The sequence below is a fragment of the Limulus polyphemus genome, unplaced genomic scaffold (genome assembly GCF_000517525.1).
Source record: "Limulus polyphemus unplaced genomic scaffold, Limulus_polyphemus-2.1.2 Scaffold292, whole genome shotgun sequence".
In the NCBI taxonomy this organism is placed as follows: domain Eukaryota; kingdom Metazoa; phylum Arthropoda; class Merostomata; order Xiphosura; family Limulidae; genus Limulus; species Limulus polyphemus.
The window spans coordinates 25,635-43,295 of NW_013665902.1; the positions used below are offsets into that span (position 1 = coordinate 25,635).

A 17,661-nucleotide genomic window follows, 5' to 3' on the forward strand; every position below is an offset into this window, starting at 1 on the left:
TATTTAATTAAATATAAATATTTAGTGTGGTAGTACCATTAGTATAAAAAGTAGGCCTAAGTTTCGTTGACAGTCAACAGCAAAGAAGAGCCACATAAGTACTATATTTCTTGTTTTTCATGTATATTCTTTATTTATTATTATAAAAGTAACTAAAATGTAAAAGTAGAAGCTTATTAGTTTAGCTTAGATAAGATAAAGAATAATAATAGTAAAAAATTATTTATGAGGTATGCTCGCGTGTAGCTCGTGCATTACATAATTCGATAGGATAATGTGAACTACATGTTTGCCAAGTAATTTGCAACTTGTGTAACAGGGTTATTAGTTAGACACAGTTCAAAAGACAATAAAATTAAGTATAAATAGATGTATACTGTTACAAGCTTTAAGCTATTTAGGATAAACAATTGTGGTTTCCTGTTACAATTTGCAGTCATTCCAGAAAGAAAAAAAGGGTAATTTAGAATTATTTCCCAATTGTTTTATAAAGGTTATGAGGTTGGTCAAATCAACAGACCCTGTATAGAGTTATAGTATAGGAAATACAGATAAAATATAAAGTTTTCTGAAAAATAATTTATAATTATTTAGGAGGTTTTATGTATTAAGCAAATAAAGTTTGAAAGTTTTTAGATGAAGAAAAGTGTTTTTAATCTTAACATGAAAATCACTTTGCACTCAGAACAGTCACCACTCTGACACCATATAAATTCAGAAAAAAATTATGAATTTTTGTCTACAAAAGATTTTTAATATTTACTGAAAGCTTGTCAAGTTTTGTGAAGATACAGTAAGTACTTTCAGAGTCATAGTATGTATACCACCATGGGTACAAGGTTGTGTAAAATACACAAGCCTGTTCTTTTTAGGGTTAAAACACTGTCATTTCTTACATCAGTAAACAATGAGGTACTTGATCTCTGGGCCACCATAACATTATTAACAGACTTCATCAATACAACAACCATTACTTTAATAATTTATGCCATGTCCCAGGAGCTTTGAACTTAGTGGCAGATCTGCTGTATTGCCCACCCTTCAAATATAGTGATCATTCCCTCAACACCAAGTTTCAAATCCTTTGGTCACTAGTCCTAAAGTCTGCAGCAATAGGAATAGACACTTTAAGTCAGGATATGTCCACCCTCATTGTGTGTAGTTATTATCTTTGACTCCTTCCTAAGGTGCTGTTTCTAATTCACAGAACCCTTTGCCTTGTTCTTCTCATTGCTTGCCCATTGGCCGACTCACTTATGGTTTCTGCTCCTTCAGCTGTTTCTGATCCAGGAGCCTTTACTTCTTCCATGCTGGAGGTCACTCTTACATCAGCAAAGGATGTCCATCTTCCACCATGATGTAGCATGCCTTTATTGTCATGCAAGACTTGTTTGGTCTCTTGAAAAGCCAGATAGAAAAAGAAGCGAGATGAGGAAAAGTTGGATGATCTGAAGGATGGAAGTGGCTGATAGGTCAGTATCAATAATCCATCAACTTGCTCTGATAAACTAAAGGCAAGAGTGATAACAAAAACAAAACAGGTTACTGTGTAAGAAAATCCTGCCCATTTTCAAAAAGGCGCCTGGTGATCAATGAAATCATGATAGGTGCGGGGCAGCATTTTTTATTACTTTCCGCCTTTTCCCTGACTGTTCTTCTTTTCTTTTTCTAGTACTTATGACCTTGCTAATCAGTTGTCCTCCTTGTCTGCTTCCCTTTCCAGATTGGAAAAGTCTGTTGTAGTTTACAGACCACTCACAAATCCTCAGTTCACACTTTTGTCCATCTGTTCCTTGTATCATCTTTCCATTAAAATGTATTTTCTTAGTCCAACTTGTGGGAGATGTTGCCTTGGATGCCTCCAACACTCTTTATCACAGGGACAGGTTGAACCTATTTTGAGACTGCTTTTTCTTTCCCAAGACTTAGATAGCCCAAAAGGATAAAATATTTTCTACAATCACTCTCCCTTTCATTTCCTATCTGTGCAATTGTTCAGACCCCAAGTGACTCCTTTCTCCTCTGCAAGCAGTATGATGTTACCTCTCTCACACAACTCTCATTATAGGCAATCAAAATAATTTTTCTTGCTGGGTGATCCCTCTTATTCTGAAGGTTTATCTCCTTACACTTTTACCAGATGGGTTAAGCAGCTCATCTGATTTGTCTATTTCTCCATGGCAAATGATGCTTTTTAATGTCACCTCCCATCAAATGTATCATCGTACAGCTTGTCTTGCCTCAGGCCATCAATGTCTCCTGGATGAAATCTTGCAAATGGGGATGTGGACGACTCCACATACTTTTGTGTCAAATTTCTTACATCACATTGCAGTTTTCAATCCTTCCAATCTCTATTTTTCAGTCTTCCCAAAGGCTCCAAGAAGATGGGTTGTTAACAATGTATTTTCACTACAGCTTCAATTTTTACCCCTTAGGAGAGGAGGGTGGAGAGAAAGGAACTCACTGAGGGGGCTGGTGTAGTGTCACAGAGAATATTTCAAAATCATTATGAAGGAGATTAACAGAAGGTGTTAAGTCCATCTGTAACTACTCAGTGCTTAATGTTGAAATAGGCTTTTCCACAAGACTGCTTCTGCAGTGTATATTTTTTATTACTTTAAGTCATCCAAAAAAAAGGAACAGTATCTAAACAACCACACTGTAAGACAGCTCCTACTTGCCCTATTGTCATTAAACATTTTCTCAGGGATGGACATTATGAAGATGAAATTATTCATGTTTGGTTCACACACCTCTCTGGTGTTCTCACCTCTGCAAATCCCTCCTTCTAAGTTTGTTGTAGTGGAGCAGGAGAACCCTTGCTTTCTCAGTACCAAACTGCTGAGTTCATCAATATAGAAAGTTCCTTTCGTATTGATGTAATCCCACTGGTATGAGAATTAATATACATACCCTCCTATTGGTTGATGGCATAGTCTAGTGTGAGAACTCTTTCATTGGTTTGGCACAAATGCAAAAAACTTTTTGGCACTAACTCATTTTTCCATGGGGAGGTGAGTATCTTTCTGAAAACCTTTTCGGATAAGAAAAAAGTTAACTTTTCTAAAGAAAAAGTTTATTACTGAAGCTATTCCTTTCGAGATAATTGAAACTGCACATAACAAAGAAAGGAGTGATTCATCAACATCTTACTGTACTCCTCTTTTTATTTGTGCTACTGACATTAGTGGCATAGGTCTTGATCATGAATTCATTTCAGTGTGACTTCATAGTCAATAATAAACATCAAAATTATTTGGTTAAGTAACACTATAATCATTTTATTGATCCTTGTAATTAAATAAGCATTTTTCAAGTTTTTTGCTAGCTACTGGATGTTCACTTTACTGTGCTACTGTTATACTTGGTGTTTTCCTATAATATAGTCGTCAGTTTTACTTTAAGTCTTAGTATTCTATGGAAGATAATTTTACTAGATTTCTCTTGTATCCAGGAAAAGAAAGTTGCTGAAACCCGACAGAAAGCAGAAGAGGAAGAGAAACAAAGGTTTTTGTCTCTGAGTGACAGGGAAAAAGTAAGTGATTATTTGCATATATAAACATTCTATATTTTTTTTGAGTGATAATGATTCAGTTAATAAGCTGCCAGAAATATTTCCCCCATTAGATTGTAAATTTGCACATGATTAATTTGTAATTGTTTGTATAACACATGTTAGTATAAATTAATATTTCAGTGACGCATTGAAATGTTATTGTTTTGTAAAATTGCACTTGGATATAAAATATTTTGTCTTACAACATGATCTACTGGTGAAAATGATCGCTGGCTGTTATCTGTGAACTACGATCTCAAAACAAAAACTAGTGACTATTGGAGTTTAAGTTAATCATTCAAATCAGATACCAAGAATGAATATGTACGCTGAAATATATGTTTAGTAAAGTTCTATTAACATTTTTCCACTTTCGTTGAGCAAGTATTTTAATAGCTCTGGGCCAATAAAACCAAATCCCTTTGGCTCTTTACCTTAAACACCAGTTATGGCTTGCGAAGGAAAATATGTAAAAAAAATATTAGTGCTAAAATTTAACCTACTCAGTAAATCTAACTTTTAGTAATCTTAACATTTCTCTCCAGCAGTCTAGATAGATCATAGAAAAATGTTAAGAATAAAAGCCAAATATAAAAAGAAAAAATATGTACTTTATAATGCTATATACAAAAATTTCCTTAGCTTCATGGTGTAATATTACTAACATGCATGGCCATCTAATCAGCCTTCACCTCTACAAAATATAATTTAAGAAAAACTAAAAAAAAATGATTATTTTGTATAGACCATACACCAACTACAACATGAAGCTGAAATATTTGTATAAGTGAACAAGCTTAAAGTCATTGATGCATCAGTTGTAGAAAAATTACTAATATCCCAGCTTACCAGGAATTAAAAATCAAAGTACTTGTGCATTATCAAGGTGTTTTCCAAAACGTACTTACCTCCGTTGACACTACAGCTATTTCTCGATCTCCAGGGTTTCCACTCTTTTCCCATCTAAGCATTGAAAATGCTTGCTCCAGTCTTTTATACCCACTCTAATGCCCTTGGCAAATTCTAATTTACAAATTTCACCACCAACTTCAATGCGCCCTCTATCTAGTACTGTATATAAGCACCTCATTCAGTTGATGTAATCACTTTTTCTCGACAAAGCATTCTGCACGTGTTTCTGTAAACAGGAGTGTTGTGATTATTCACAATTTAAGTTGCAACTTTGAACGTGGTTTGCATTACTATGGTTATATCTTCGTATATTTATAAATTACTTTAATAATAATAATAATTTTTAAAAAATGTACTGATGGGTATGACTTCCCAAGTTAATGTTTCTACTATGGAAGCCAACCAGACCTCTCCTCTTCTACCTCTGTTATCTGGTATTTGTCAATGACCAGGGGAGGGGTCACTTTCAGTTGAGGCTGTCTGTGATATGATCCATTGTGAGATGGACACATGTGTGGACCGAGGTTAGTCGTTCGGGGGGGGGGGCAAGGTGGCTTTTGCAAATGACCCGGACTAGGTGGGGAGAACTTAGCAAGTAACTACTTGGTTTTTTCTCTTTCTCCTGATATTGCTGGGAGATTTGCAACTCAGTTATGCGACGGGATAGCTATGACTGGTCTCCTGCATTTATCAGAACAGCATGTTTTGGCTTATCACCACCAGGAGTAAGTATATTTAGATTCTCAATAAATGGAACCCCTTTTGTGGGGGGTCTCGATTGGAGCCTGTGATCACTTTAAACAGATCACAAATTTCTTGGATTCATCTTACTCTCACGACTGTCCTGAGGTATTTATCTTCGATCCAACTTTTGTTGTAAGGCTACCAATGTTCCCTTCTGCAATTTGAGGATGAGTCGGGGATTTTGCTGACAACTACTTGTCATCTTCATTTCTTTCTCTGGTTTCCTGACTGGTTTGTTGTTGAGATTTATTGGGTAGAAATTCTTTGTTAAAAAGTGTTTGTTTACCATCTTCTGCTCTCGAAGAGTTATGGGAAGCTCCTTTTCTTTATCCCAGGTTATTTGCTGGAGTTCCTGAGATGTTAGAATCAAGATTTCATTCAGTTTGTTTACATTCTTCTTTATCATCGTTGACTTTTCGCCTTTATGGTGCTAATTTGGGAGTGTCAGCTCTTGGTTTTTCCTGACCCCCTCCTTTGGTTCCCAGGTTTATTGATTCCTATAATAGTCAGTCCGTATTCTTAAGGATTTTCGGCTCGGATGGACTGCCAACAACAGTGTCGGTGTCTATCCTGTAGGTGGGGAACAGTGGGACCACGTTTACACCACTTTCTGGTCATATGGAGTTCTTTCACTAGGGATCCATGGGTATTCCATGATCTGAATTCAGGGTTGGTCATTCAATTTACATCACCTCCACCTTTATCTGCACAACCTGTTGTCTTATCACCCCAACATATTCACAATAATTGGAGCTTCGTTCCCAGGCTATAAGAGAGTTGTTAGTCAAAAGGGCAGTAGTAGAGGGTTGATCCAGTTCTTCTGCAATTTTATTCCCATTTAATTGTTGTACTCAAGAAGATTGGAGATTGACATGTAACCATCTATCTGTCTTGACTTAACCAATTTTTGATCCTCCATGATTTACTCTGGAATCCTTTCTCAACCTATGATGGCACTTTGTTCCAGGGCTTTGTATGACTAAATTCGATTTTACCGATGCTTATCTCCATATTCCCATTGTGGAATCTTCCTGGAAGTTTCTCAGAGTTGTGCACAAGGGTCAGGTTCTGCAGTTCAGGGCTCTGCCTTTTGGTCTTCCATCAGCACCTTATGTCTTCTGCACAGTGTTCGGGTTTTTTCTCGTCATTTACATTCCTTGGATCTGTACACACACAATTATATGGACGATTGGATTCTTCTGGCAACCTTCCGTCAAATAGCAGAACAACATTTTCAGATTCTCCTTTCAGAAGCCACAAAAGTGGACTTCCTTATCAGATTGGAGAAATCTATGCTGTCACCATTGCAATATCATGTCCTTCTGGGTGTGTTTTTCAATAACCTTAAGTCGTGCTCAACCAACCCCTTTCAAGCTTCAAACCGTGGAATAAGCCATCAGGTTTTTATTTGTGTCCCCTTCTCCTACTGCTTGGATGATTCTCTCTATTGGAGATGTGGGCATTCCTCAAGCCTCATTTTTTTGGGACGAGCTCATATGAGGTCTCTTCGGTGATCACTGCACGATCAATGAATCATGCTTTCCGATCCTTTGGATCATCCTGTCTCATTACTCAGGAGCAACATTGTCAATTGTGAATGGTGGTTGGATCGGAACAACACTACTATTGGAGTACCCATTCCACCACCTCGTCCAAAGATCCATCTGTTCACAGATGCATCTCTTCAGGAATGGAGAACTTATCTTCAAGGTCAGGAGTTCCAGGGTATTTGGATGGAAGTTGAGTCTACCCTCCATATCAATATTCTTGAACTTCTTGCAGTACATGGGGCAAGGGTTCAAGGTCTGTCTCTCTTGAAGGGAAAAAATGTCATGTTACATTCCAACAATTCCATGGGGGTTTATCAGATTTCTCGTCAAGGAGGCACACATTCTTGAGACCTTGTTTTCATACCTTAGATCTTCTCTACTGGGCTCATTCCACAATGTTTTTCAGTGGATTTACTCTCAGCAGATGTGTTCAGTCAGGACTGGACATGTTTACATCTGTATGTCTTTCCCCTGATTTGGCTATTGCCCTGGTTTCTGATTATGGTTTGCTCCACCACTTATTGAGTTATCTTGGTTGCACCATAATGACCAGTTCAAACGTGGTTTCTGTTTCTTCAGTGTGTCTTCCTTTTCCACATTGGCAGTCTGAGACAACTTCAGTGAGACATTCTCCACCCAGGCGTTCAGAAACTCATTTTTTATGCTGTAAGTTATGCGGTCCTTTGCCCAACGTAAGGGTTTAACTTCTACAGTTTCTTTGTATTTAACTAAATCTCTCCTTAGGCCAACCACAACCATTTATCAATAGAAATGGAATACTTATCATTAGTGATGTCTTAAAAGGAATTTCAACCCTCTTCATCCTAAAGTATCTACCATATCCCATTTTATGACTTGAGTATTTGAGAGGGGTCTTGCTTCACTTACTGTTGCTTTATATAAGGCATTCTTATCCACCATTTTCGATATATCAAATATTGGAAGTTTTTTTTTGTAATCCTCAGTACTATCAGGTCTACTCAAACCCCTTCGTATTCTTTGACCCAAATGACCTTTACACTTACCAAATTAGAATTTTACAGTTGTTTTACTTGCATTGTCCCATCCTCCTTTTGAGACCTTTGACTCATGTTCTTTGTTTCACTTTTCTCTTTAATTGTATTTTTGTTGTTATTTGGCTTGTAAACTTCATAGGTTGGGGTTGTTTGCAATTCATGTGCTTTAGACTTTTTCTCATTCCACATTGGTCCTACTTTACCCCAATAGGGCCTATCTGTCCAAGACTCTGATAGCTGGGGAAGGTGAAAGATCCTTATCACCAACCCATTTGCCAGCCATTTCTCACCTTTATGACCACTCCAATCCTGACTGTTTGTTATGTCCTGTTAGAGCCCTCATGTGTTATGTAGCTCATACTAACACAATTCAAGGTGGTAGGAATTGATTGTTCATTCATTGGATTTATTCTTTTTCCCTTTACTTATCTTCCACTACCCTAACGAGGTGGCTTCATAAATTGATTCACATGACCTATAATGAATTATCCATACAGAAGAGGAATCTTTTACGTGTCACTTCTCACCAGATTTGTCATGTCTCTGTCAATGGCCGCCCAATTGAATTGATCTCTGGAGGACATTTTGTGGTCTGGTATGTGGATTACTCATAATACTTTCCTATCTCATTTCTTACATGATCTGGCAGTTGCCTCTTCTAAGGATTTTTTACTGACCCCTGTAGCTAATTTGACCACATTTGTTAGATTTTCACCAGAGGTATTTTCCTCAATCATATACCCTTTTTTTTTCAAAAGTCCATTTAATTTTTCACTGGATCCCACTCTGTGGCAAGTGTTGCCCAGGCAGGTATGCTTTCTCTTTTCCATTCCACACTAGCAACCATTTTCACTGTAATTACTACATGTTGCAACAGGTTCTGTCGAAATGGGTGTTCCATAAGACCATCTAGGTGCCGCATGGTATCTTATTATAATGGACTGCCACTCGTGGACTATCATAGGTAAAGCTAAAGGGGATCCTGCTTGTCCCTGCCAATCTTCAGGTTGAATAAATTGGGTCGGTTTGCTTTTAAAAATGTAGGGAACTTTGGTCCCTGTTTGTTTTTCTCAGATGTCAGTAGAAGTGGCACCAGCCTCCGCGGGAGTCTACTCGTAATTCTGGTTCAAATTTGACACAAAGCTATCTGGTTCGGGGGTGCATGGCCCTTCTCTTTGATCAATGTCGGTTTCGTATATATTGTTCATGCAAGGAGGTCCACTATCCCTTCATAATTCCAAATGCGATGTGGTCTTATCCTAGGTCCTTGGTTGAGCACATGTTCCATGTCCTCTCTATAATTCCAGCGACAAGCGGAATACTCCTTGCCCACTTGGATGGGGTGTGATGATGAATGTTCATAATTCCAGACTGGATAAGTTCTGTTCTTTTGGTTGAGTATAGTATATGCAGTCCTGTCATTCTGAGCCTGGGGTGTTGTCTTTTGGACTTCTTCTGGTGGAGGAGAAAGTTTGTCCACTTTGGTGTTGTGATTCCAGTGGTACAAAACACATCACTCTATGGCTACAGGTTGGGATCCAATCAAAAGTTTATATAACATTGCAGTTCAATAGCCCTAGCCACCAACATTGGATATAGGTACCACAACCACTTAATACCAACCCCGAATTGTGGAACCTTGGCTATCTGGTTGGGACTGGCCTATACTGATGATTACACGTATTCTATTCCACCTTTGATATAGGAACTGAGTTGCTGGTGAAGAGCATACATGTTCTGGATGTAATGCAGTTCCCCCACTCTTGTACTATCTTTATCTTGGTACACTTCTTTTCTATACAAATGCTTTCTGTATGGTTCATGCCTACACTGGCCCCTCCAGCTTCTCAATGTGGAATTATAGCTATAGTGTCAGCGGATGTAAGTATGTTTTGGAAGTTAACATTTTCTTAAACTGAAAATGTATTTCCAATAATACTTACTTCCGCTGACACTCTCCTGCCCTACCTCCCCACTAAAAGCTGGTTTATGTCTAAAAAAAGTGATTACATTATCTGAATGAGGTGCTTATATACAGTACCTAGATAGAGGGCGCATTGAAGTTGGTGGAGAAATTTGCAAATTAGAATTTGCCAAGGGCATTAGAATAGAGTATAAAACTGGAGCAAGCATTTTCAATGCTTAGATGGGAAAAGAGTGAAAACTCTAGAGATCGAGAAATAGCTATAGTGTCAGTGGAGGTAAGTATTATTGGAAATGCATTTCCAGTTTAGGAAAATATTAACTTTTGGAAGTAAGTATATTAGAAACAAATGCATTTATAATGAAACTTCGTTGAATAGATGGCAACTGCCTGTTGTAAAAACACAAATGTAGAGGACAACGTTTTGAAAGTATCTTTCCTTTCGTCTTCTGGTCCTGTGTCTTAAAGTGGCTGTTTTGAGGGTATTCCTTCAATGTTTTCCTTATAGGGGTTACTGAGTACTGGTGATAAGGGTAACCTCATAGGTCTTGTTGTTGTTGGTATTAGTTATCTTAATATGTGAAAAGATGGGTGTCATAGGCTTTCTAGTCACTGGAATGGACAAGATTATTAATACAGAAGAAGGAAGAAAAACATATAACTATAACAATACTTGAAAATGAATGCTCTGAACACTAAAGAAGATAAGGACAAAAAATAAGCAGGAAGAAAACTTGCAACAATATTCCCTATGTCAAAGACATACAGAGGACGTGCAAGCAACATAAATTCAGAACAATATTTAGAAACCACAACATAATATGCCAACAGTTAGTACATGCTAAACCACCTAAAGACGTAATGAAAAGCAAAAAATACAGTTGTGATTGAGAACTCCAGTGCATTATAGAAACAAAGACCAACAAAAAAAATCAGAATTCAGTAGCATAATTGTCATATTAGAGTATGGTACAGCCTATACATCAGAAAAACATACTGTACAATAAAGTGGAATAACATAAAAAAATAATGGGATATGAGCCACACATTAGAAAATAAAGAAAATAATCTTGATACAACCATCTAAGAGATAAAATAGTCAAAATAGCCTACAATACAGCCAATCATTCAGATAATTCATTCAGGTCCTAGTGTGGAAAACCCAAGTTAAGTGGATAACACACTATTTTTTTCAATAACAAGACCTAGTAGCAAATTCCAGTCCTTACCTCCATAAACAGTCTCTTTCAAGCCTTACTTCCGTATACTTGTCATTAAAGGTGACTGTATGATAGAGATTTTAAACACTATAATGTTTTCAAACAGATCAATTCATTAAATATACAAAACTGAAAATTCGTTTTTAAAGAAAAATGTTTCTTAGTCTCTATTATTATATGTAGATGCTTGAATATATATATCTTGCCTGTTTCACAAAAGCCTTTCAAAGACTGAAAAGGTTTGTACTTTCAGTGTCATTAGTAAAGTACATCTACTGAAGCTGATGTTATGTATATTGTATATTGAAGACATAATATTTTTATTCATATGAAATACAAATACCTCATACTAACTTGTCTCTTCTTTAGCGGGCTATTGCTGCAGAAAAGAGAATCAGTGAGCATCTTGCCAGTGTCGGTCAACCTCCACCAGCGTTCAGGTGAGAACACTGGACAAATTATTTCATTACTAGGTTACTTATTGTAACCATGGTAATATTCTAATTGGCATCAAATAATTTATACATAGTTACAAGAGATTCTAAAATCCTATCGTACATTTACTTCTGATAATCTTATAAGTGTATTGATTTTCAATATTATCAGCATTCATGTTCTCTAAACATTTATGTTCAGTGATCTTGGAAATCACTTTAGAAGTACACAAAATAATCAGTCCATACCTCCAACAACATAATTTAATAAATCTAAAAGTTAATTACAAAGAAGTCAAGTGTGAAATTTTGAATAATATTGATAGATAAGGTATGCTAGTTTTGCAGTTACATTGAGTCTGTTTTTAAATGATCCATCAAAAATATTAGTATTTTTTGGAAATACTAAAACTTGCATCACACAAGAACAGAGATATCCTGATAATAAACTTTAACCTGGAGAAGATTTCAGGAAAATTACATGAACATGCAGAGTTTATAAGATCTCTGAGTCTAGAACTTGTCAACAGCATTGATGAGGATGATATTATTATCTATATGGATGGCTCCCTCCTAGAAGATGGAGGTTCTGGAAGTGGAATCTATTAGACATCTTCAGAACAATCACTAGAAATATCACATATCAACCCAATTTTTATTCCCATTTTCGAGGCTGAACTCATTGCTATCAATGAGGCCATCTCCCTCTTAGCTAAAACTTGTTCTGTAAGATGTACAATATTTACAGTTTCACAAGCTACAATCAAAGCAATAGAAAAATGTTTCTCCAGTGATTTAGAAATTCTCATTAATATTACAAGAAATTTCAACAAATTACATCAGTCTACTGAAATTGGGACTCTTTTGGATTCCTTCACATGTGGAAATCTCAGGAAATGTGAAAGCTGATATCCTGGCAAAGAAAGCAGCTACAATTCATGATCCTAGAAATAAAAACCAAATGCATCATATGCATTAACTGCAAACACTAAATAGGAAACTGACAAAGAAATGATATAAGAAAATAAATCACAGATGGTACTCGGGAAGTAAACCTGTTGCCACAGTCACAAACAGTTTAAATAGTCAAGATACAACCCTCATTGCAAGACTTAAATTTAGACACCTTAGGCACACAAAGTTTCAAAATGGAATAAAAATTCACCCTACCTATACAAAATGGAATAGAGAGAAAGCAAATGCTAACCATATACTAATGCATTTAAATACTATCAGTTCCTTTCCTCAGAATAAAATATCCATTAGGCAGGAATTCATCATCCAGCAAAACACTAGTATTTTGTTAAAATGTATTCTCTTTTCTTTTGTATTTTCTGTAATAATGTATTCTAATTAATGGTAACCATCTAGTTGCAGTTACTAATTATTTGTGTCTTCTTTATGTGTATCACCCATACATTCCATAATTGTTTTTTGTACTATGTATTAAAATGTTCAAAAAGAATATAATTTTTCTCTTTGAAATTAAGAACAATTCAGATGTTCTGAAGTAGTGAATCAATATGATATAAGAACTGTATATAAAAAAAATACCAAGTGTTTTTAATCTGTAATATTTGACAGTATGATAACAATTTTTTCAGATAAAATATAATCATGATGTGCCTGCAAAGTACCTTACAAACATGAGCAACAAGAGTGTAGATACTTAGTTTCTATGTAATAAATGAATGTTGTTGTTTTCTACAAGAAACTCAAGTTAGAAGTTCACGTGGTTTGGTTAGTTTTACATGTATTATTTATGTATGCTATGAAGATGTACACATAAGTACCTTAATGATATTTGTTAACCTAATATTTTCTATCTAAAACCTTTGTTTTATAGCCGGTGTTTCCAGTGTGGGGTTGACATTTCTGGAAAGGTACCTTTTGAATACAACAATTGTCTGTTCTGTTCAACAAGTTGTGTGAAGACACACAGGAAGAAGTGTTCCAGCTAACACTAGCTTACTAGGGATTTACACATATAAAATTCAACCTTTTTCTTCTAAACTTGCATTATATCAAGTATTCTTTAACTTGTTGTAACAATGGGTAATAGTTTTAAAAATGATTTTACATCTACAAGAGGTATTTTTAATTTTCCTGTAAAACAGTTAAGCATATTTGTTCTTTTTAGAGATTTCATGGGTGTTATTCACTACAGTGTACACATATCTACTGAATATTTAAGTTTTTTTTTTTTTTTAATCAAAACAAAATTTAGATTATTCAGATAATGTTTCTGTTTAAGATATATTTTTTTGACCTACAAATAATTAATCAACTCTTTACTAAAACTTAAAAAGTTTGTAGTGTGTATTTTTGAGTGAAATATTATCTACAGAAACACAGTACAGCTACACCACAACAGTATCAAAACTAAGATGTTTTATTGGATCTTGTGTGCCAAAATTGTGGAAAGATATTAAACATTCAATACACTAATGCAAATCTTCTACATACATCATGAAGAATTGTCCCAGTGTTTAATATGTACCATTTCACCAAGCAGGTTTTCCTTAAACCATCTCTATTTGAGTACTTGGACGATATTCAGCTATTAATTATGGCTTTTAAATACAAACAAAAACACTTATGTAAACTTGCAGATTTGAATTGCATACATTAATATATATAACTTTTCTGCATGGTTTTTAATGCATTAATTATGTTTCAGTTTTCTCAATTTATTGATTTTAATTTCATAGTAACTTTCTGAACAATTTTCAAAGAGTGTAAATCTTAGAAGCTTGTCTATATTTTTTGTGAAGCAGTTCTCATGTAATTAACACTACATCCTCGTGATCAGTTACCAAGGAAAGTCATACATGATTTTTTAAGGCCTGTTTATATTTAAATACTTTTGTTCAGTTTACTCCTATCAATTTTGAGAATTCATGCCATTATAACAAATGATCTGCTGTGTCTTTTCTTATCTGGCTAAAAACACAGTTTTTTACCAAATGTACCATTTTTGAAGTCGATTCTTAGTATTTTTTAATTGTTCACATTAATATATATTTGTTAAAGAACATTAAGTACCATGTTTTAGAGCTTTACCTTTATTTCTGCTTTGCTTACAAATGTAACTTGTATTTCCTCAGTGTAACACAGTTGGTAATATTTTTCTTTCTTAATGAACCTTTGTTTATTTCTCATTGGGTTGCAATGCATTTCCTAACAACATAAATGATACCATTTTCCATTTCGTGGACCAAAATTCTAACAAATGATTATTCTTTGGTAATTCTTGAACAGTGGCATCAGATAAATTCCTCTAACGTTTAAAAACATAAAAGATAAAAAAAAGGTTAAATAGAAACTTTTGAAAAAGTGGATTTCCCAAAATCTGCCATTAAAGTAAACGAGGAAAAAATAAACCCAAATGTGCACACACACATATGTCTCGGTGATAAACACCCATGGATCCTAGTTTACATCCCAAATTGTTCTGTTGAAACTGTTTAAGTTATTTTCAGATGTAAAGAAAAATCTGTTATTCTGTAACTAAATATAGAGATTTCATGACCTTAATATGTGAATAGAAATCAAATGCTTTATCTTTTTTTATGATTTATGTTTATAAAGTATTTGTAAAAAAAAGTAATATTTATGTTGATGTTTATTTTATTTCTTCTTCTAAGATGATAATGACAGCTTATATTGGCATGTAGTGAATGTTAACCTCTGAAACACAACAGGTCAAAAAGAAAAAGGTTGTTGAATATTAAGTTGTTTTTGTAAGACATTTTTCAGGTTGTGGCTTTTAAATGATTAAATGTATTAAGCAATTGATTTGTGGTTGTTTTAAAAAGGTTTCTGGGCTTTTGTTTCATATACTGTTTGTGGAAATTAAATGCTCAAGAATGCCATACACTAATATAAAACTTGTACTTGCTTTGAAATGGCATTTCTATGCTTTATACAAAGTTATTTATCATCATCATAAACAGCAAAGTAAGCCCTCCATTACCACTACTAAAAGTTATTTTATCAGTGCTTGACAAGATGTGTTTATTACCTGTGTTTGCAAAGTAGTGTATTGTTGTCATTCACAATCATGTATAATGTTCACTGTCTTTATCTGCAGTGGTTACTTAAGCCTTTCTCATCTTGTGGACTTCATTGAGTATAGGTTATAAAGTTAACACTTGGAAAATTTATTAACAATATGGCTTTTATTGTAGTGTAAAAAATCATGATACAATAAAATAAGTTTGAGTTAGCTTTTTGAGCTTTTTCAAATAATGGATATTATCAAACAAGACCAATATTGTTAGAATAACCAGGAGAATGATAATTCACCTTTAAGAAGACAACTCAATATTACTGTTAAAACACCATCTTTTGGCAAACCAGTGTTTTCTTTGTAATTAAGTACATAGTTACACAATGAGTTATCTGTGCTCTGTCCACCACAGGTATTAAAACTTGGTTTCCAGCACTGTAAGTCCTCAGACATATCTATGTGCCACTTGGGGGGCTGGAAAACCAGAATGTGGTGTTCATCTGATAAGTTCATTGTTGCTGTAAGAGCCTCGAGTTTTTTTGTTTTTAGCAGTTAACTGTGAATGATTAGCGATATATTTTCTTTTGCACACTGGCTTTGCCAGTACCATAAACCTATTGCATTATAAAGTATAGTTAAATATAAAATAACATATTAAGATTAGTGTAATTTAGACATACAATTTTTCTGTTTGGGGTGGGTGGGGAATACACCAAATTATCCAAGTAAAATCTTAACATTTTTAAACTTTAAAAATGATGTACTATTTCATTTCAGAGTATTCAAAATTGTATAGGTGTTGTATTTCACTGCTAATCCGTGATTTTAATAGGGAGTGGTTGTTTTTATTGCATGGACTGTTATTAATTTTTCCCACATTCTGTGGTACAGATCTTCATTCTTCTTGCAAAACAGCTACAAGTGCAGTAAAATCTTAAGTCAGTCCCTTTTGCCCCTCAGATCCAAACATAGTGTGATATCTTATACAAAAAGAACTGTAGTTTGTCTCTTTGGAATTCCTCCTGGGAAATCGGTGTAAAATGTCACTATACAATAAGGCATTCATGGCTTAACTATTTTCAAAAGACTACCATGTTCAAGTCAGTTACACAGATCACATCATAATACTACCCCATCACCCTTCACAACTGATATTACATAGTCATATCCAAAGCTTTCTCCAGGTTGTCCATCTACTTGAAACTACTATTGTCTTTTGAAAGTCAATAAAAGATTGGAAAATTACTAGGTGTGAAAGGTAAATTCTATAGTATATGTGAGAGTTTTCCTTATGTTCATTGTAATGAAAGTCATTTAATAATATTACTCATTTACCCACCACAGTTTTAAAGTCAAAAGAATAATTTGAAAAATTATTCATAAGTACAGCATGGCATGTAAAAACACATCAAATTTATACTTGCCAATAAACAACAATCTAGAGAAAGACTTTGAAATTCATCCAAAAATATAACAACAGCAACTTTAAAAGTAGGCAAGTTCCGATTTTGATTATTACAACGTTTAGACCCGTAGAATCGGGTTATCATCAGGTAAGAGTTGCATTTAAAAAGACAGTTGAGTTGAGGAGTTCTGCCATTGATGCATTGTAACCACTTTCTGGGCTCAAGGGTTATGCAGCCTTCTTTTTTTAATTAAGTGCTTTTAGATGTTTGTCCATTTGTTTTTCATATACTGTTGAGGTTTTCGTCCATTTTTAAGTATTTGTTGGGATCATTTAGTCCATTCATCAGTGAAATGTACTCTGTTTTGTTCTTTAATTAAAACGATGTTTTGGTCTTTGTCTGTTTTGTTTTATGATTAGGTTGGGGTTATTACCTAGCTTTTCTAATTCAACGTTTTCTTTTTCTTTGGATAAGTTTTGTTTTATTTTAGGTTGAGTACTTAAGATTCCTTTTAATTTGGATTTTGAATTAAATTTAAATTATTCAAGAAATTCTTTGATGGAAAATATTTTTAATATATTGTAACATTTGGAACCTTGAAAGAAGAGCTGACGTCTGAATTTATTTGCTTATACGATTTGGTCCGGAGAAACTTTAGCGATACAAGTCCTTTCTTAAATAAATCTGGTTTATTCTTTCTGAATACAACTTTGCAATACACTTAATTTCCACAGTCACGCTATAATTCACAACGAACGACTCACGTGCTCGACTCAACTGTCAGTCTCTATCTCTGTCTGCAGTTCAATTACATTACATTGTTGCCGTCACTTCTTGGCGGCTTATATATACAAGAATACCGCATATCTAGTAACCTCTCGAGG

At 34.7% G+C, this 17,661-nt stretch overlaps 1 protein-coding gene across 3 annotated transcripts in view; it reads left to right on the forward strand.

Annotated features, from left to right (window-relative positions):
* The window catches only part of LOC106457096 (ankyrin repeat and zinc finger domain-containing protein 1-like), a 40,388-nt gene extending 25,233 nt beyond the window's left edge, over positions 1–15,155 (forward strand). For all 3 annotated transcript variants that reach the window (XM_022382910.1, XM_022382911.1, XM_022382912.1), the window contains exons 14-16: positions 3,458–3,538; positions 11,295–11,365; positions 13,206–15,155. In XM_022382910.1, the coding sequence (XP_022238618.1) occupies positions 3,458–3,538; positions 11,295–11,365; positions 13,206–13,320 (267 nt within the window). In that variant the 3' untranslated portion in view covers positions 13,321–15,155. The remainder of the gene's footprint in view (positions 1–3,457; positions 3,539–11,294; positions 11,366–13,205) is intronic.
* The last annotated feature ends 2,506 nt before the right edge of the window (positions 15,156–17,661 follow it).